General features: G+C 52.9%; 5 protein-coding genes across 5 annotated transcripts; 2 read left to right on the forward strand and 3 right to left on the reverse strand.

Annotated features, from left to right (window-relative positions):
* Positions 1-115: 115 nt before the first annotated feature.
* N7482_008425 (uncharacterized protein) lies at positions 116-2119 on the forward strand (the record flags this gene model as incomplete). The annotated part of the gene is made up of 2 exons (XM_056690549.1): positions 116-178; positions 272-2119. The coding sequence occupies 2 exons, from the start codon at positions 116-118 to the stop codon at positions 2117-2119; spliced, it is 1911 nt and encodes a 636-aa protein (XP_056540314.1).
* Positions 2120-3175: 1056 nt separating this feature from the next.
* On the reverse strand, positions 3176-9104 carry N7482_008426 (DNA-binding ATPase; the record flags this gene model as incomplete). The annotated part of the gene is made up of 4 exons (XM_056690550.1): positions 3176-3470; positions 3534-8933; positions 9021-9038; positions 9094-9104. 4 exons carry the CDS (start codon positions 9102-9104, stop codon positions 3176-3178), a joined length of 5724 nt encoding a protein of 1907 aa, XP_056540315.1.
* A 1345-nt stretch (positions 9105-10449) lies between these two features.
* On the reverse strand, positions 10450-10989 carry N7482_008427 (uncharacterized protein; the record flags this gene model as incomplete). Its single annotated transcript, XM_056690551.1, has 3 exons — positions 10450-10602; positions 10686-10822; positions 10962-10989. 3 exons carry the CDS (start codon positions 10987-10989, stop codon positions 10450-10452), a joined length of 318 nt encoding a protein of 105 aa, XP_056540316.1.
* Positions 10990-11185: 196 nt separating this feature from the next.
* Positions 11186-14110, forward strand: N7482_008428 (secretory pathway Sec39 family protein; the record flags this gene model as incomplete). Its single annotated transcript, XM_056690552.1, has 3 exons — positions 11186-12722; positions 12785-12938; positions 12997-14110. 3 exons carry the CDS (start codon positions 11186-11188, stop codon positions 14108-14110), a joined length of 2805 nt encoding a protein of 934 aa, XP_056540317.1.
* A 982-nt stretch (positions 14111-15092) lies between these two features.
* N7482_008429 (dual-specificity mitogen-activated protein kinase kinase) lies at positions 15093-16767 on the reverse strand (the record flags this gene model as incomplete). Its single annotated transcript, XM_056690553.1, has 4 exons — positions 15093-15222; positions 15286-15655; positions 15711-16002; positions 16066-16767. The coding sequence occupies 4 exons, from the start codon at positions 16765-16767 to the stop codon at positions 15093-15095; spliced, it is 1494 nt and encodes a 497-aa protein (XP_056540318.1).
* Positions 16768-19736: the final 2969 nt, after the last annotated feature.

Here is a 19736-nt window from a genome sequence, read left to right on the forward strand (position 1 = left end):
GACCCATCGCCTCTTCGACTCCCTCTTCCCACTCGCCCCATCTGTATTTGCACTTGAACCATCTCCCAAGCTCATCAACAATCTCTCCATACCCAGAACCGCATCCGCTCCAGCCATGGCGGTCCGCCGCTCCGCCCGCCTGCGCAGTGTCAGTGCCCAGGCTTCTCCCGCGCCCGAGGTCAGTATGCCCTAGCAACGCCTGCACAAGAGGGGGTGCAAGGCGTCACCACGACTGTCGTTGAAATCAACTAACATGGTATGACCAAACTAGCCCCAAGAGTCGACTCCTCAGGCCGACAAGAGATCCAGACTTGCATCTGTTGAGGAACGCGACGAGACTACTAGTGATGGCCCCTCTCCCGTTCGAACCCCCGTCACCAAAAAGAATCTCCAGACCACCCCCAACACGGGTTTGCGTCACAAGATAGCGGAGGCGAGAACCCCAACCTCCAGCTCTTCAGTTCGTCCACCCCCAGAGGAAATGCACCCTAGCAAGGCACAGCAAAGCACGACCAAACGGGCCGACTCAGGATTGATTCTGGGCTTTAATCCCATTCAAAAAGATGCCAACGGCAACATCGTGAAGAACAGTGCGATACAAAACACACCTTCCAAGTTGAAGGCATCGCCCGTGCCCATCCAATTCGGCACTCCCGGATACGAGTTCAAGTTCGGCCAGGAGTCTCAACTCAGCGATGAAGCCAAACACCTGATGGACACTGTTCGCGAAGATGTTGCACGAATCAAAGCACAGATGATTCACGACAAGTCGAGGCAGGATCAACAAGAGCATGAGGCCGACCACACGCACGGGGACCGGAAGATTGCAAAGCCCAAGGGCAAGGCTGGACGGTTCAGTGACGTGCACATGGCCGAGTTCAAGAAGATGGACTCAATTGCTGGACACCCTTCTTCTTTCCGGGCCACTCCCGGTCGCTTCCACCCTGTGGCAAAGTCATTGAAGCGCACCAAATCCAAGGCACTGCTTGATGAACCTGAGTCCCAGAACCCCTCACCTTCGCGATCTCCGGCGAAGCCATCCACCGGATCCGCATCCACTACTGATACTCCTACGGCTAAGCGTGCTAAGCCTAACCCAACGGACAACGCATCAAACAGCCGCCCTCAGGTCGAAAAGAAGGATCCCCCCACTCAGAAGCCATTTGGTCCGCGCCCCCGCGCAACGATCAGCAATTCCCTCATGACCCCGACCCGGGCCTCTATTGCGCGCTCTGGGTCCGTCAGTATCAAGGCTCCGAAAACATCACTGATTCCTTCTCTGGCACGATCTCCCTCTACCAAGGGTCTAGCATCACCTCGTACCCCACGTACCGAGTTCAACCCGCGATTCAAGAGCAGCCTGCCCACCCTCAACAATCTCAAGTCCATTCTTCGCAAACGCCAGCCCTTGTTCTCTCGGGACCCTTCCAAGATTGCAGCTGGAACCCATGCGGCTGCGCCTGACTTCAATCCTAACTCGCTCTTTGGCGCTCAAAGTGAAATCGCTCTCTCCGCCCCGACTCCGTCGCCAAAGAAACACGTTGAATTCACCCCGAGTGTCAAGTCTCGTTATGACCTGACACATACATCGCCTTCTCGAACCAAGATTCCCACCACTCCCTCTCGTTCCACCTTCACCGAGGTTGTCTACCCCACTCTTCCTACTCTCACCCCGGAGCAAACTGCAGCTTCTGCTGAAGCAAACCAGCTCAATGCAGCAATGTCACCCACCATCCGACATATTCGCAAGTCGGATGCCGCCGAGAAGGGAACTATGTACCCCGAGCTGCCTGTTGTAGCCCACGGTATCGCCCATGGGATCGGAAACAAGAGACACCGGGATGAAGTGGATGACGATGACTTGCCGAATGCTGAGAACGCCGAGAACGTTCCCCCGGCTGATTCGCATTCGGATGAGCGCACCACCAAGAGGCTGAAGAAGTCGAACTCGCCAACCCCCAGCCCTGTCAAATCCCGACCTATTAAGACCCCCGTTCGCTCTTCCTCGGTTCGCATGGGTACTCCTACGAGTACGACTGCCAGCGCGAAGCAAAGGTCCCGTGGCGTTCTCAGTCTGAGCCGCCTGAACATGCTCGCCAAACCCAAGGGGCGGGCTTGAGCACAGACTTGGTATGTTCGGGCATACGCCTGGCGCGTTGGCCCATGTATTGAGATCCGGAGTTTGTGAAGAGCCCTCCAGCAAATACGACTGTCTCGGTGCTCAAATCAAATTCCATCGACGTCTCTTTTCATACTTGGCTTCATTTCCTGCCGCATCTGTTTTCAGTCTTTGTGGCAGGAATCACCTCAATTATTTTTCTTGCCATGTATCTAGAATTTATTTCCGGCTCACATAGCCCCGGCCTTCTTCTTCTTCTTTCTTTTCTCGGGTTTACATGTTTTTTCTGTCCTCGGGGGTGTCTGGGAAATTTTCGGCGCCTGGGATGCATCTGCGGTTATTGTTCCGGGCAATATTGATCTGGGTGGGCGCGATCGCGGTGTTTCGTTTGTCGGTTTTTCTACTCTAGGGGAGTTTGTCTACCGTCCGAAGTTGTATTGTTCTTTGTTTATCCTCTGATGGTTTCACCTTGGTGTGTTGTTTCATGACATCTGAGAATCTTATCGCCTTGCAGGATACTTATGACGCGAGATTGCCAGATAACAGACGAACAAAGGCTTGTCTTCTTCGACAGTTTGTGAGTTTTCAAAGGCTCAAGCTATGAGATAGTGACCTCAAAATCACCTGCGTTTTCACTTTGACGTGTTCTGTATGCCACGCAGGCGAGCATGCTGCATTGAATCTCTTGGGGAACCCAATGTCTCAGCCAAAAAAAAAAAAAAAATTAACGTAGTAAAAGCTCTTTCTCTATTTACATGCAAGATATCATACGTCATGGAGGATAAGGTCAAGCTAGAAATACAGGAAGGATTCCAAGGAATTCGGACGAATAAAAGGAGATGCGCGTAAAAGCCAAAGTACCACCCCAAGTAAGATCCGATGAAAGAAACAAGTATTCGCTGATGCACAGAGAATTATTCCTTATAGAAGAAAGCAAGTGGAATAGGTTGTTGGACGTGACGATCGTGGTTAAGAAGTTCGGAGGTAGATGAGGTGCCTGGCATGATAATCGGATGCAAACCAAGACGTGGACCTGAATCGCAGGCAAAGTGGTCATCAATTATTCATCGTAGCCAGGAACGAATCCAGATTGTATTCTTCCTGGTATTGGCGGTCGTCCCAGAGTTCGCCTAGGTCATCAAGCCAGCCCTTCTTGCCCTTCTCCTTGACCTCACCATCGATGTCGACCATATCGACCTCGTTGCCGGTCTGCTCGCTTGGTTTCTCGGCCGTTTCTGCTGTTTCGCCGAGGCTGAAGAGATCCAGGAGTTGGTCCGTGTCCATAGTGCCGAGGCCGGCATTTTGTTGATTGACAACGGTAGAGGCGACATCAATCTTGAATCGTTGCAGGCTGTAGATGGTTTCATGTTAGCTATAGAGGTAATACAATGCACATGAGCCGTGGGGGACATACTTCAAGATCTTCTCCTCCAGAGTACCCCTCGTAATCAGGCGGTAGACGTTAACAACCTTCTTCTGGCCGATGCGGTGAGCGCGATCCATTGCCTGAATATCCTTTTGCGGGTTCCAGTCATGCTCAACGAAGATAACTGTGTCTGCTCCCGTAAGGTTGAGACCTAATCCACCAACGCTGGTGGTCAAGAGCAGCACATCATAACTGGGGTCGGTGTTGAAACGGTTGACGATGTCTTGGCGTTTGGTGGCCTCGACACCACCGTCTAGACGAAGGTACTGGACAGACGGGAGCAGCTTCTTGAGAACATCATTTTGCACAATGTCAAGCATCTCCTTCATCTGACAGAAGACCAGTGCACGATGCGGGCTGACAAAGCTTGCACCAGTATCTAGCTCGCCCTCCGCCGAGTGATCAATGCCAATTCCGCAGTCAACAAGCAAGTCACGCAGAGCAGTGAGCTTGGGTGCATGCGACACGTCCCGAATATTAGAACGCTTGGCAGATAGGAAGGTCTGAACCTCATTATACTGCTTGTGACCTTCCTTGACCACCAATGCGGGCGAGTTGCACAAACGGCGCATGTACTGCAGAGCCTGGAAGATGTGCTCCTTATCAGAACGCTCCGTGCTGCCGACCTTCTCTTGCAGCTCTTTCTGCTCCTTCTTAGAGAAATCCTCAAAGAGCTTCTTCTGCAGGTCACTCGGGTCGCAGTAGTAGTTCTGGATGATCTTGGGGGGCAGGTCATTCAGAACCTCTTCCTTCAGACGACGAAGCAAGAATGGCAATACCTGCTTGTGCAGGGCTTCAATTGCGAGAGCACCAGCCTCCTGCTCTTTGGATGAGGATTTGCTGAAGCGACTGGCTGCGATGGGTTTGGCAAATCGGTCTAAGAAGACCTTTTCAGTACCAAGGAAGCCAGGCATCAAGAAGTCAAATAGCGACCACAGCTCCAGCACGTTGTTCTGAATCGGCGTGCCGGAGAGAATCAAGCGGTGATTGCTCATCAGCTTCTTCACAGAAAGAGTTATCTTCGCTTTCGGGTTCTTGATAAGATGACCCTCGTCAAGCACACAATAGTTCCAGTTGATAGGGTTGAGGATGTCATTATCATTGCGGCAGACGTCATAGGAGGTCACTACCACGTCTACCTCCGAAAGCATGGGCTGAAGTCTAGTACGCTCTGCCGGGGGACCGACATATGCGATGCATTTCAGGAAGGGAGCATATTGCTTAACTTCCTGCTGCCAGTGGCCAGAGAGAGAGGGCGGGCAGATGATCAAGGTCGGAAGTTTGCGAGAATCTGCAGCTTGGCTTTTGGAAAACTCCTCTGCCCGCATATGGTGATCGCTTGCGACAATGCAGATGGTCTGGAGAGTCTTACCAAGACCCATGTCATCGCAAAGAATGCCATGGAGGTTGTAACGGTTGAGGAAAGCGAGCCAATTGACACCATCTTGTTGATAGGATCGCAGCTCAGCCTTGATGGCGACTGGAATCTGGAACGGCTCCACCTTGCGCACATCCAGCATCTGTGACATGAACTTCCTCTCTCGATCACGGCCCTTAAGCAACTCCTCGGAGAAACCAGGGGGGTCAGGAATTCCCGCCTCCAGAGGGACCAGCTTAACGAGTGTCGCGAAAGACGTGGTTGCCAGCAGTCGAGTATCGTTGTCAGTATCACTCATGCGACCGAGGACAGGTACAACCAGGAAGATCACATAAGGCAGGATTCCGTCCTCCATCACATGGATCAGATGGTAGATACACTCGATGGCACCTTGGCGGTGAGGGACATCCAGGGCATTGTTGACGGTTGGCAGCACCTTCTCCACCAGCATTGTCATGCCATCGACAGTAATGACACTACAGATCGTGGCAAAGCACTTAGCAGCTGCATAGCGAAACACAGACAAGCGGCACTGTAAGGCCTTGGCAATAAGGGGCATGAGACCAATAACCCAGGGGTAAAGGCCAGGGTCGAACTTTGGAAGGAGAGCACGAAGAGTCGATAGGCCATCCACGACCTCTTGCCCAAGCTCGTCGTCGGGATTCGTGATGTTTTCGGGGAGATCGCCCTCCAGCGCATCTTTCAGCGGCCGTTCGACCAGAGATGCGAGGTTGGGGATCTTTTCCAAGAGCTGGGCGCCAAACTTGATTGTCAATTGCTCGAGAGCATCCTTGGCACCCCGCCGCATAATGCGAGCTTCCTTGGCTTCCCGTTCGAATTTGGCCGCATCGGGATGGTCTCGGCGGTCTTCTTCTTTGCGGAGGGACAAGATAGATTTCTCTAGTTGAGAGTTGTGCCGGAATTCGGGCGTCTCAGATGTATCCACGCAGCAATACTTGACCAGGTTTCCGATGATCTTGTCCACCGGTCCGCGCTTTGTTGCAGCGGTGTAGTGCTCAATCAAGCTTGCAACTGCAGTTGCAGATCGTTGTTGGAGTTCAATATTCTCCTCTTTCTTAACACTGTCCATCATACCCTTAATAATGTGGCCAGGTTTCTTGGGGATATCTCGCAGAGCGACTAAGGCACCTGCAGCAGCCGCCAGGACGCGCATGTCACGCTGTTCTCTCATAGCCCGTGCCTCATCAACTGCAGACTGCGCCGTAGTACGGGTATCTGTTAAAACTTGGAGAGCCGTAATTCGTTGTGCGGGAGTGAGACTCTTCTTCAGGCGGTCAAAGTCCGGTCCAACAATTTTCTCGGCATCAGCCAGAGAGAATGCACTAGGGCCAGCTTCAGAGTCTCCCTGAACGACAACAGCCAAAGTCGGCAGCCGGGAGGGCGGAACGTGAGCATGATCTCGGAACGTATTCAGCAGCGAATGACACTGGGCGCGCGCAACATGAAGGTAGCATGAAATATCGGAATACCAAGATGGACGCTCGCCTTCGACGACAGGTCGAAGACGTTCGCTCAAAGACGAAGAATACTTGCTCTCCGGCCCAGAATTCCGGGCATATTCCTCCATGACCATAGCAGATGCAAGCTGGGAAGTGGAAGCCGAAAGGGCGAAACCATCCAAAATTGCCGGCCAGAATGAGGGGAGCTCGTGCTTATCCCAGATGGAAAGCAGCTCGCCAAGGGCCTTTGCTGCATATATCTTAGACCTTAGCATAGTATCTGCACCAACCAGATCGATATCTCCAGACAACATATGCCCGTCCACATTGTGTGCTGACGGCGGAGGAGCTTCTTTCTTCTCCGACTTACGTCTGCGGCCACCCTTAGCCTCGGCAACGCCAGGTGTAGTAGTTGGGGAGGAGGGTTTAGCAGGAGGGGGAGCGGCGGGGGCGGAGAAAGGCAGGCCAGATGGTTTTATGAAGAGCGAGGTATTCATCGGGACGGGGTACCGCGGGACGCCGAAGGGTCCTAGTGTCAGGGTGACAAGAGGCTCAATAGAGCTCGAAAGTTCGGTATCCTGCGCAAAAGACCCGCGGTGCTCGATTGTTTTCAAAAGCTCCGACCAAACTTGCAGAGACAGTTTGAGAACTCCTTCGTTGCGCTCCACAAGCAGATTTTGGAAAATCAACCGCAGCGCCTTGCCATCCACCCAATCCGTGCTGCTTTCCCCTTCTAGTTTCAGGAAAGTCATGAGAGCACGGAGCACGGCGGAACGGACACTGGTGATGGTATGCCGCAGGAATGGGTACAGACGAGGAACCAGGTTACCGAAGGAGGCTTCCGGATCATCTGCCGCATTCGCTTTCATTGCATCCAATACCTCATTGAAGGTACACAACTTGGCTAGGAGGTCCATCACAGATCCTGTGCTGGCACTGAGATCGTCCTGCAGATTGGAGAGACAGTCCCATACAATATTCATGAGGGGGCCAAGGGTACCTGCACGGGAAGTAACGAACTCCTCTGCAATTGGCACAAGTGTGGCGGCACTGACAGCGCGCACATCGTCGTCAAAGTCGGCCAAGCCTTTCATGACAGCCTCGAGAACGCCATCCATCATCGGCGAGTACTTGAGAAGCAGTTCCTTGCGAACTGCAACCAAGTATCGTAAACCAATCATGCCACCATGGCAGACCTCCCAAATTGGGCGATCGAGGCCCAGGTCGGTCTGCATGATGATCCGATATAAGCAGCGGTACACTAGCCGGACAGATTTGGGCGGCAGGTGATATAGAAGAGATCCGAGGGTCTGACCCACGGTTTCTCGGATGGGAGCAACGACATTATCTGAAATGTAATCACCGAATCGGTCCAGAATGAGAACGCAAAGGAGGCGGCACGCAAGATCGTCCAACCATCGACGGTTCAACAAATCGTTTTCTTCGCGACTCTTGCCCTCCATCCGGCCGGCTGCTGCACCTTGTACCCTAACTACCTCTCGGAGAGCCATTGCAGCACCATGGCGAATCTCCCAGTTGGGATCAAAGATGTCCACGGTGAGAAATTCGCACATGCATTCCAGCGGCCATCCGGCGCCCTGATCCGCAATGTCAGGCTGAATGATGGGCCTCTCCGGGGCAATTGGCCCTTTGAACTCGGAGACGATTTTGGAGTCATCATCATCAGCAGAGCGGTCGAGTGAGAAATAATCGGGTTTGACTTCGCCATTGTGGCCCTCGCCATTTTCGGTTTTGATGGGATGAGGCGTCGCGACTGGAGTAGTAACATTTTCCGACGTCCGCCGAGAAGACGACAAATCCACCACGCGCACCTTATTCGCTCCCACTTTAGCGCTGTGCTTATTTTTGCGTTTGAGTTGGTTCAGCTGTCGCTTGCTAAGACCCGACTCTTCTTGTCGCAAGCCTTCGTTGGGCGAGCTAGGTCGCCGAGAAGCGGCGTCCTGTAAGCTGTTTTCGCGAGCAATGGAAATGGAAGCGATGGTTGATTCTTTTTTGGGGCCTGGTGTGCCTGATATAGGGAAGGCGATGTCGCTCGGGTCAATTTCATCCTCGACATACTCTCCTTCCAGGCCCAGCCGGCCAAAAAGTGACTTCTTCTGATGCTGAAGCCGTGATGCTGGATCCAATGTCGCTAGGGAGTATTCGTGCTCCTTGCCAGCGCTGCCGAGGAGCCGCCTACCATACTTCAAAACGGAGGCAATGTCTAGCGTTTGAAGGTCGAGAATCGCACCTGATGTGGAGAGGGTTTCCTCTGATTTGATTTCTGACTTGATTTCCACGTCATTGTCCTCAGCGGCAGACTTGATCTGCAACCCATCCTCCTCGTTCGGGTCATATACATCTGCATTAGCGACGATCAGCCCAATCGCCCGGGCCGCTGCAGTCCGAGTATCCCAGGACTTTGATCGCAGATATGGGAGAATGCGGCCCAGAAGATTGAATAATTCATCCGGGTGTTGTTTCTGAACATCCCCGAGCTGTTGAGCAGCGGTATTTCGAATCAACTGCGTGCTGCCAGTCTCGAGTAACCTACACAGTGATTGGATTAGTAAGGAATTGATGACAGAATGATCCTCCTGGGAGGATAATCATGTGATCAGGGTACATCTAACTCACGTGACCAGTCGGTCGAGTCTGTCATAATTAGTATCATGTGACTGACGCGTCGTGATTGGGCAAAGGCACTTACCGGGAAGTCATGGCGGGCCGTCACTCTGATGCCGAGTGAGCAGCACCGCCCGAATTAAATAGACAAACAGAGAGTGCGAAGTGAGAGGACGCGGCGAGGCGCGTCACGAGCAGCGAAATGAGGTGAACCAATAGAAACCAGAAGAACGCCCAACACCATCAAGGCCCCGGGATGACTCAGCAGGGAGGATTAGATTCAGTACACAAGAGGAGTTTCGAGGTCACGCAGCTGGGTTTATATCATTGGGGGCTTCTGCCCGGCGCGCCGGTCCATGTTTGGGTGTGTGGAGCTAGTCCGTATTTGGTCTAGTGGTGGTTGGGCCTCCACTCTCAGGTTTTTTGGTCACGTGGATCGCGCGTTTAATGATCGTCTTTAGGTTTGCAGCTGCAGACACGAAGCAGCCCCTGGGGGCTAGAGAAATGGATAAATGCGTCCTCTGGCGCATGAGCTGTCCTTAACAATTAAAGCAGTCAAAGGACATTTTGCATGCTTAGTCCATCCGTCGTTGAATAAATAGTCGCCTCAGTCCCTCCAGTCCTGGACAATGCCAAGACATGCCAGATGGCCTCATAAGAGTCGAGGATTCCCACGATGCTCGTAAGGGATCGCCCGAGTATGCGGTTCAAAATACATCATGAAGCTAGGAGATAAGTACTTGTTTACCTAGGTCTGTCCAGACAGGTTTGGTGTAGGCTTGTGTATGAATAAATAACCACTCTATGTCTTACCATTGGAGATGTCCATCTTGCAAATCAACGGGAACTATACGTCCACTCCAAATATATACATCCTCCGCCTAGTGTTGGTAAAGCAACATAATCCACCTTTCTTAGAAACACGCACCTAACCATCTCGCAACTTGAGCCCTAAGAATTGAATATACGACACTTTGAGGCTCAACGATCGCAACTGACCAAACCCCATCAATGCCGAGGGGTCTTGTGTATACTAAAACCCTATGCGTGGCTAGTACCAACCCTAAACCGTTGAGATATCCAAATTTTGACTTAGTAGGTACCTTGGTGCGCATCCCACTACTTTGTGCCTACAGGATTTTGGTCACTACATTAAAGAATGCTCCTTACAAGGTGGTGCTAGGCTGACACTACCTATTGTAACATCCCTCGAAGGCGTTCAGCCTTGCAGCAGGCTACAGCATTTACGTAAGGTTCATCATAGTACACTTTGTCATGGAAACAGGAGTATCATTTCAAGCACAAGACCAACTGGTCGACAAATTGAGCGTTTCTATACAGTCACAGCCCCCCGGACATTGGTTCCGGTGAGCAGAAACGAGGATCACACGCATCTAAAAAAGAAAAGAACCATCGCGCCCTGGATTTGCTCATCACTCTTTTATGACCGCTGCGCCGCCAGCACAGCCTTGGCTTCCTCTTCCTTTCCAAGTAGACCCAGGCTCCGAATCTGCTCGGCCTTGGGAGCGTTCTCGCGGGGATGCGCGGCCTCAGCCTTGCGGTAGGCAGCCTGCATCTTCATTGTGCGGAGAGCCTATTGCCAGAATTCCATCGTCAGCGGTGCTCGCCAATAGCTCTCATTCGAAACACTCCGAACCACCAGGGCCCAAAACATACCTCTTTCCGGTGGTGGAGGCACTCGTAGTAATCTTCTAGAGCCGGGGTGCACTTCTTCTTGCCGGACTCGCCCTCGCCCGAGTTCACGACGTAGCACCCAAGAACCTCTTGCCAGAAGGGGTAGCAGCGGGAGGGACCTATGAAAAGACGCAAGAGAGTCAGCCAGGGGACGACAATTCGTGGGAGAGGGGAGGGTCTTCGCGAGGTGTGACCCGGCAGGCGAACATGCCGCGGACCAGCCAACCCCCACCGGAGAGGAGTCAGAAGAGCACATACCGCCATTGAGACCATGTCCGGAGGCCATTGTCGAGACTAGGAGGAAGTAATTGGCAGCGTTGGTGGGCAGAGAGGCAGCAAGAAGGTGGTGAGGTCGTTGGCGGATGCGACGCTTTGCCTTTCGTTGCCGACATGGTCCGTGCGCCCCGCCGTATGCGACTTGCGGGTTGACGTCGCTAGTATAAGGACAACTCACCCTCCTTTCGTTGCCCCGTGTGATCGCCATGGCTCCTCTGGCAGGGCTATCGGATGCCCATGCGATTCTGCTTGCTACGCATCTTTGCGCTAGTGGTGATGTGACAACTTTACCGGCCCTGCAGGCGCAGTACCCCCATTGTTTTCCGCTGGAACGCCTCCTGCGCATCATCTTGACCTTCCTTCCCGAGAGCACAGAACCTTCCAGCTATGTCCCGGTACTCCAGCAGCTGAATGGGAGCTCGCGTTCTGCCCCCGTGGACCGCGAAGTCGATACGTCTGCTGTGAAAGACCTGTCCGAGACTGCTGCTAGGAAACGTGTCCGAAGGCTTCGTTTACGGCCGCTGAAGCGCCAGGACGAGGAGGAAGAAGTGCAGTCTGCGGACCTTCTAACCCAGTTCCTCATTCACCGGGCATATTTAATCGATACCGAAACCGCACTTCAACCCCTCATCCTCAACCTTCTCCGTCCCTTCTACGAACAGCGCCCTATACTTCGAACGTGGCTGATCTCAAGTCTACTACCGGCACTCCGACTCAATTATGAATACTACACCAATCGCGACGAGACACTATCGTTGGAAACATTGGAGTTGATGGATGATCAGACCGCGGTCAACGTTCTGCTATCGATTACTGGCTCTAAGGGAAACAATATGGATTTGGTCAACAACCTGAGGGGCTTGGTTGGCCCATGGTTATATGGAAGCATTCGTTCAAAGAGGCGGAGATTGAATGAAACAGCGCGACAGAATTCAATCTCCTTTATCCAGGGCACACCAAAGCCACAGTCCACGGACCTGGCTGGATGGGAATACGTGAACGAATGGCTATTGTCGCGAAGCCTTGTCGACCACCATAGCGTTGTCGCTGCTTTCACCAACTGGAGTGGTCCTGATGATATTGATCTAGGAGGCTACGATGAGAATGGAAGGCAGATAACACCTGACCAGGCAAATGAATTATTGAATCGGTACGGCCAAGCCGGCTTGTCCGTAATCTACGCCCACGCGGATAGCTCACACGCCGCATTGGATGGATCATTCGAAATTGTGGCGCGGGTTACAAAGCTTCTTGGGCTCGAGGAGTTCTCATACCTGAACTCGTTCCATTCGGCCCTTCCATCCGTGGACTATGACACGGAGCGAATCTCGTCGACATCACGAGCCTCCTTGTTACAAAACGCCCTGCTAGCACACGAGAATCCCTTGACACAACCATCACCCTCATCAATCGCTTTCCTGAGTGCATTGCTTCTCTCGCTCCGCATCTTGACCCAGCTTGGTCATTTGCTTCCGTGCCGATCTGCAGCAAACATTTGCCTGCATAGCAGCGACGAGATTCAATCAGCGGAGCTGAAAAGTGTGGTCTCGTCTGCTATCAAACAACAACAGTCAAAGCAGGACTGGCAATTGGTGCGACATCAGCTACTCTGGCTTCGAGATTGGCAAGCAGACCATTTGGACAACGGATGGGATGAGCCTTCGACTCACCACGGCCTTTTCTGGAGGATCTCGCGGGACACAGTCGAGACGGAGATCTTGAAGGCGTTGCTTGGCGCCCGAGGTAAGCATTACCACTTTAACCACTTCCTTTCCGTTCGGAGTTTTTGTTGACCACCTTCTTAGAATACCAGCTGGCTGTGGATTTATACACCCAGTCCGACTCACCGCTCAACACTTCCCAGGTAGAAACCGCCGTGGTGGAAGCTATCTTCACAGTCTATGACAATGCAAGCAATGGCAACCGAACTCGCGGGGGGATGAAGAGAGCCTACGAAATGTAAGTCCAGACCGAGAGAGGACCGCGTCAAGCATAAGATCTAATCATTCCCATATAGTCTGCAAACGTTCCAGCCACACTTCCAAGCATCCATTCAGCTGAAGCAGATCAACTCTCTCATCGCCGCGACCCACGCACTGTCCTTCTATTCTCTGACTTTGCAACACGGCGTCCCATTCGAGCCAGTCAGCATTCGCGTCCACAACGATCCTCTTTCCTTAGTCGAGAAAGTTCTCCACCAAAACGTGAAAAGCTATACCAAACTGGATGACCTCCTTTTCATCGGCCGCAACCTGGTCAAGGCCGGTCTCGCCACAAAGTCAGCATCAAGCGAGACTGAAGACCAGGCCTCTCAAGAGTACTTATCGCAGGAAGACGCAATCGTCACCGCCGAACGCCGCATCACCTCCCTAGCCATCTCCTCCGCTCTAGACTCCAACGACTTCGGCACTGCCTACTCCTACATCCTCACCCGCCTCACACCACCCTCAATGCTTCCAATCTCCTCCCCACTCCTCTCAGCACCAACCTTCCCGGATGACATCTCCTGGCGTGCAGTGTATAACGCGGGCCGCTACCGCCCCGCCTCACCCAACACATCCGCCTCCCTCCAGTCCCAAATCAGTCATCTCTCCCAGCGCATGGAACTCCTCTCCCTAGCACTAGCCCTCGTGCCTTCCCCCGACCCACTCCCCGAGATCCTCGGCGCCTGGCGCCGCTGTGACGAAGAGATATCTTCGCTCCGTGCCCGCGAGCAGCAAGAAGAAGACATCTGGGATGACAAGGGTGACAGGCTCTCTACAGTCCCCGGCGGCTTCGGACCCACAGACTCTGAGCGCGATGCCTTTGACACGGCCCAGCAGCGCGCTGCCCGGCGAGCGCGTGCCCGCGCCGCAATGCCGCATTCGCACCCACACGAAGCGCCGATGGGCCTGTTTGAGGTTGCTCGTGGCGCGGCAATGGCGCTGCATAAGAATGCGTTCCCGTTGCGCGGGGCTGCTGGTGCTTCCCGAGCGCCTGCCAGTGCTGAGCAGGGCGAGGATGGACGGCCTCTTTCACCTGAGCAGGGAGAGGGTCGTGTGCGGAAGAGGGATATGGTTAGTAACATGGTAACGGGTGGGTTGGCGAGTGGCATTGGGTGGGTTCTTGGTGCTGAGCCTGTGAACCGGTAGTTATGTGTTCAGTCATTGAGTTTATCTTACGGGCTCACCGCCTGACAGATCCGAGTATGAAATCAATCAATCAATCAATCAAATCATTGAGTTTATCCATTATCTGTATGTAGCTGCATTATGAGAAGCGATGGTCAATCTATGTGAAGATTCCAATATTGAGTTGACTGCGTCGGTCCCTGTGGGATCGGCGGGCCGGTTTCCCGTCGTCTCTGCTATGGCCGAGTCGCGTGCTCCTCTTCCCACAGATTTCGATAGGCTTGATCTTTAATACTACAGCAGGGGCGAAGACAATGAAGAACTGCGATGGTATTAGGTACCTAGATATGTGCCGGATTCTGTTAATCTCCAATATGCATTGCATACACTCACTTCCACAACCACGCACGAAGCAACATCAAAATCCCCAAGAGACCTAAGCAACTGAAACGGCTATACATGGAATGAAAAAAAGGTAACAACAAATGGAGGTGATCGATATGTCCACGCTCGAGATGCGTCACATGAGATGGGGAACCAAAAGCGAGAAGGGAAGGGGAGGATAGAAGCAGAGAGCGCGAGCAAAGAAAATGAGAGAAATGCGAATGACGTGCGGGATATTAGGCCGTGAAGGATCGTATGGGTAAGTGCGTAGCCGAATCAATATCGTAGTCGCTGGCAGATGAAAAGCAAATGACAGGGTATGATGAGAGCAGAAGGATATCGCGTTTTCCTGAGTGCCGGCCCAGGAGGAACAAAACAGACATCATAACAAGATGGATAGCGCCAACAATAGAGCCAAAAAGAGAAACAACGGAGTAAAGCACCAAAGCGTCGTCGTAGTGGTCGTGTTTGAGTCGTGTTGACAGCCAGGTCAATCCTTGGGGGTCCAGCCACTCATACTCAAAAATCGAGAACTCCGCGGGGAGAGCGACGTAGGAAGAAAAGAAGAACTTCAAAATTCTGCCAGGTGAAAGACTTTTTCTTCTCTTTTTTTTGAGCTTCAATCCTTCCAGTCCCACACCTGCGTCACGAAGTTTGCCATGTTGACCTTCTTGTTCTTCATGTCCAGAATCCAAGGATGTTCCAGCATCCGCCAGGGAGTTGCGCGTCGAGGGGGCTCTTTCTCAAGACTGTGGTAATATATATTAGTTAAATGAAGCGAGCCAGCTGTACGTGTCCAATAGAAAACATACCAGCATTCAATAAAGTACTTGAAGTTATCCGACCAGCGAATGTTGTTCCCCGGCTCGTCTTTCAATTTGGGGATCGGCTGCCGCACAATATATGTAAGGAGATCTATTAGACCAGCGCGGGGTTGCATCTCAGTTCCGTCGGCGGGAAAGGGAAATCGGTGCTGGGCAACTTCCAGAAGAGTCACGCCCAACGACCAAACATCGGAAGTGATCGTGTATGATTGACCAGTGATACGTTCCGGAGCCATATAGTAGGAAGTGCCGATAAATGTGTTTGCATCGCCCTTGGTGCCGAACTCGCCGCTAACACCGAAATCACAGAGCTTGACTTGGCCATCCCGGCATAAGAGAATGTTGGAAGGCTTGATGTCTGTAAAATAGGTTAGCCGATTCGCTCGATCTCATCTGGCAGTGTATGTGCATACCTCGATGAATGATCTTCCTGCTGTGCAGGTAGGTCAATCCATTGAGCACACCCTCTGCAACTTTGCCGAGAACCTTCTCTCCGGTCCGACCTCCAAGTTTCTTGACCTCCTTGTAGATACTGTCGAGACTCCCACCCTCGCAGAATTCCATAGCAATCGAAATGGTGCCGGTGGACTTGTCCATGAAGGCACCGTAGTAGCGGCAGATATGATCCGATGCGCAGTCCTTGTTGAAGTTGAGTTCGCGAACGATTTGCTTTTTCACGTCGGGATTCGGGTCTGTAGTGATAATCTATGATCAAAAAGGTTAGCGATTATCGAATGAACGATGCCCAAATCACGCTGAGCAACTAACCTTCAATGCGAATACTGTCTTTCCATCCTTAAGTTTGCACCGGGTAACTGCGCCGCCGGCGCCTTCGCCCAAACTTCCCAGCTCAACAATCTTCTTTTGTTCACTAGCAGCATGCCAGCCCTCATCGTCCAAGTCTTCCACATCCAGCGGCCGGCCCTTCTCCAGACTCAGCTTGTCTAGGTCCGGTAGCAGCCCGTTCACACTGTTTTCACGCTCCATCTGTACGCCGCCTTCACGATCCGAGTAGACCGAACTGATCGCCGATGAGGGGTCGGAGTTGCCGCCCGCCGGTTGGCGGAGACCCATGGCGAACGAGAGCGCTGAGTATGAGGAGTTTGCGGAAGCCGGGCCACTGCCTTTCCCTTCCAGACCATTTTGCCCATTCAAATTCGTGGCCAGAGGTGGAGGCACGGGCCGACCATTTGGCATGAGGGTCGACTCCCGCGGGACATTCTGGCTACTGCCCATCGGAGTCGCTAGTTGTAGCCGGGGCAGGGATGGCCGGGAGACAGGTTGTGGCTGTTGAAGCTGCGGTGCATCACAGCTGGCGGCAGGAACAGGGGCAGCGCCTGTGCCATTGACGGGTTTGGCGTTGGGCGACGGGGGGATGCCCAAGGTGAGTCTAGGAGCCCGCGGACTGCCGGTGTTGCTGCGGTTGCCAGGGACCGGCGGGCGAAGGAGCGGCACAGAGGAGGACGACATGGCGAGATTGTTCTGCCTATCGCCGGGCAAGAACAACTCGTTGGGGTCAGCCAAGGTAGCCACAGTGTCGTAGTGGTCCAAAGTGAGCGACCGAGAGGGGTGGAAGAGCGAGTGTTGGATGGAGGATGCTGTGGGATTGGAAAGAAGGGGAGATCACAGATCAACCCCGAAACGAGTGGAAGGGGGGTGGGAAGAGGTGGAGAGGATGGAGGTGGTGGTGATGGATGGTGAGAAGTGGTGGTGGTGGTGGTTGGTGGTGGTGATGAGGGAAGAGGAGTAGGAGCAGGTGACCGCGGAGAAAAGCGTTGTGGTTCCACCTGCTAACGTCAAAAAGATTCCAACTCGTCTACGTTGTTGTCTGCTGTCAACTTGTCCACGCCGATGGAGGAGCCATGAATATCATCATCATCAACATCATCATGAATATTAATAGACGGCGACACAGCCGCCGAGTGGGACAGGGCGAGAGGGAGGGAGGGAGATCGGGGCTTTCGGGCGGTGGTGGGGCTGTTTCAGAAGGCGCCTCAGCTGAAACACGGCGATCGCATTCCCGACCAAGAAGGCCAGATGATGGGAAATGCAAGCAGGTGCTATTCTCTAGAGTACGTGGGAAGTAGAATGTCCCCATCATGGTCCATTATGTGGACAGAAGCCATTGGGCTCTCTTCAGGTTCAAGGTGCTGACGATCTTAGGATCCCCAGAGCGTGAAAGGCTGCGAAAAGCCACTGCGCAGTCCACAGCGATTGAACTCTCACATTGTTTCAAGGTGCCGGGTCTCATTTGTTGACGGCCAAGAGCCATGGAGGTACATGCGCCTTCGACACACACATTGCTTCTAGGCCTTCTTCGCCTTCATCCCATGGCCAATTCCCCCCGTTCATTCCTCTCCCTGGCCATTGAGACGGCATTGGGCATTCTTACTTCTCCCTCCTGTCAACGTCTGATTCGTTGTTGCCTTGGAGCCGCAAATTTCCATCTCCGAGACCCCACCGCACATCTCCCCTCACCAACCACACGCCCGTCCAAAGGCTGATGGCGCCCGTCGACATCATTGCCAACTCACAATCATGATTTCAAGGTGCAGGGCTATTTGCCCATCTCCACTTGGGGCCATTCTGCCTTGCCAGCATCCTGCTCCTGCATCCCATCTCCGTCGGTCTCTTTCGCTGCCAAAAGTACAGTACAAGTCAGGATCCCAGGCTTGGTGACGATGACGACTCGAGGGTTGTTTGAAGCTGCTATATGCTTGCCGTGCGATTACCCATCTACCCATCTGGTGCTGGACGATCTGCAAGACCATGTGCGTCCATGTAACCCGTCGATGTCGCTGGAGAAGTACATGCAGCATGATCTATCAGAAACTGCCATACACTCACTAGCCACTATCCCTTGAGGGAGGCGGTGGCTCAGCCAAGCAAGGGTACACTGTTTGATGCGAGGGAGGCGCGGACGGTAGGGGTCAATGTTAGAATATACTAGCTATCGCCGACCACGTACTGTGTACGTAGAGTTGAAGTATACAGCAACCACTTAGTACACTAGAAATAACACAGGCTGAATGCTTGCTTTCTTTGTGATAAGCAGTGAGCTTCAAGTGATTCCCAAGCTCTCTTGTAAAGGACCTCCCTCGGAACCTGCACAATAACGGGCACGCGATCTTGTTCCACGCCAAGGTTTCGAATTGAGGTCGGATTAATTTCGAGACAGCTCCTGATATACTCGGCAAAGCACATTCACTTTAAGCTACCGGACCCCTTCACTCTGGGGAAGCCGAGTGTACAGCCACAGCCTAGACGCATTTGACTCCGGCCAGAGACGTGCTAGCAATAGCAGAACAGCAGCCACGGGGATCCCGATCTCGTCTAGCGTTTTACGTCCTGCCTTGATCTCAGGGACGCGTGAATCGGAGGTCGGACCCTCGAGGAAGCGAGGCAAGAAATTTGTGATTGCGACTTTCTAATAGCGGTCATGTCATGTGAAATCAAGTACTCTATCGCTTTGATGGTCATTGATACTCAACCCTTTGCAATGGTAGCCCAGCCTGAGACAGAATCGATCAAAGCCGAGTGCTCGTTATCTGCCATGCCTTTGAAGTATAGTAACGGAGTATATTTGCTAGACCTCTTCCGTCCCGGATGAACCGACGCCGAAGAGCGGAATTGATTGCGAACGCTGGGTTCAATCATTGCCATGCTGACGCACCCACCATCGGTCGTCGGGTCCTGGGTGCATCGGCGACCATGGAATGACGCGTTGTCGCTGATCCTCTGGTCCCCAATTTTCTCAGGGTCTTACGACACCGTCCATGACGACCAAGCAGGATTGACAGGGCTGAAGCCTTGCTGACCACTTGCACAAATGCAAAGCGACATTGACGGGTTAATAACAACTTTTGACCGCCCGGCGGGACTTGAGGATGGACGTGCTATGGCTGTTGACGACCTTCGTTCGATTCTTCTCGCAACGCGCAATCGATGTTGGGTCGTCTGCTGGTCATGTAGCGGCAGGGGCCGACTAAAAAGCTGATTGCTCTGTTCGACGTTCTGTGATTTGAAATCCTGAGATTTTCTCGGCCATGCTGTCTCCAAGAGCACCGATCTTAACATCTCAGCACCAGTGAACGCCCTCGGGTGGTGTTGGACCATCAGAAACGCTGCATCGCAACCCCTTTCTCTTCACACTAACTTACGGAGTACAAACGGCTAATCTCAAAAGGACGCAATCCGCCTTTGGCGCCATGATAAGGGATCAACATGGAGAGGTCCACACTGACTATTATTAGTTCTCTCAAGAACCACACCCCCTTTTTTGATCGGGGAACTGGACTGCCAATAAATGGGAAATAATCTAAAGATAGCACGATGAAGACTCCATTAACAATACCGTATGAACTTAAGTTCGATCTACTAGATGGAATGAATCGAGGCCCGCCGTTTCCACGGAAAGGGGGGCCCTCAACCACAACAAG

Source organism: Penicillium canariense (genome assembly GCF_028826845.1).
Source record: "Penicillium canariense strain IBT 26290 chromosome Unknown utg000006l_segment0_segment0, whole genome shotgun sequence".
NCBI classification, from domain to species: Eukaryota; Fungi; Ascomycota; class Eurotiomycetes; order Eurotiales; family Aspergillaceae; genus Penicillium; species Penicillium canariense.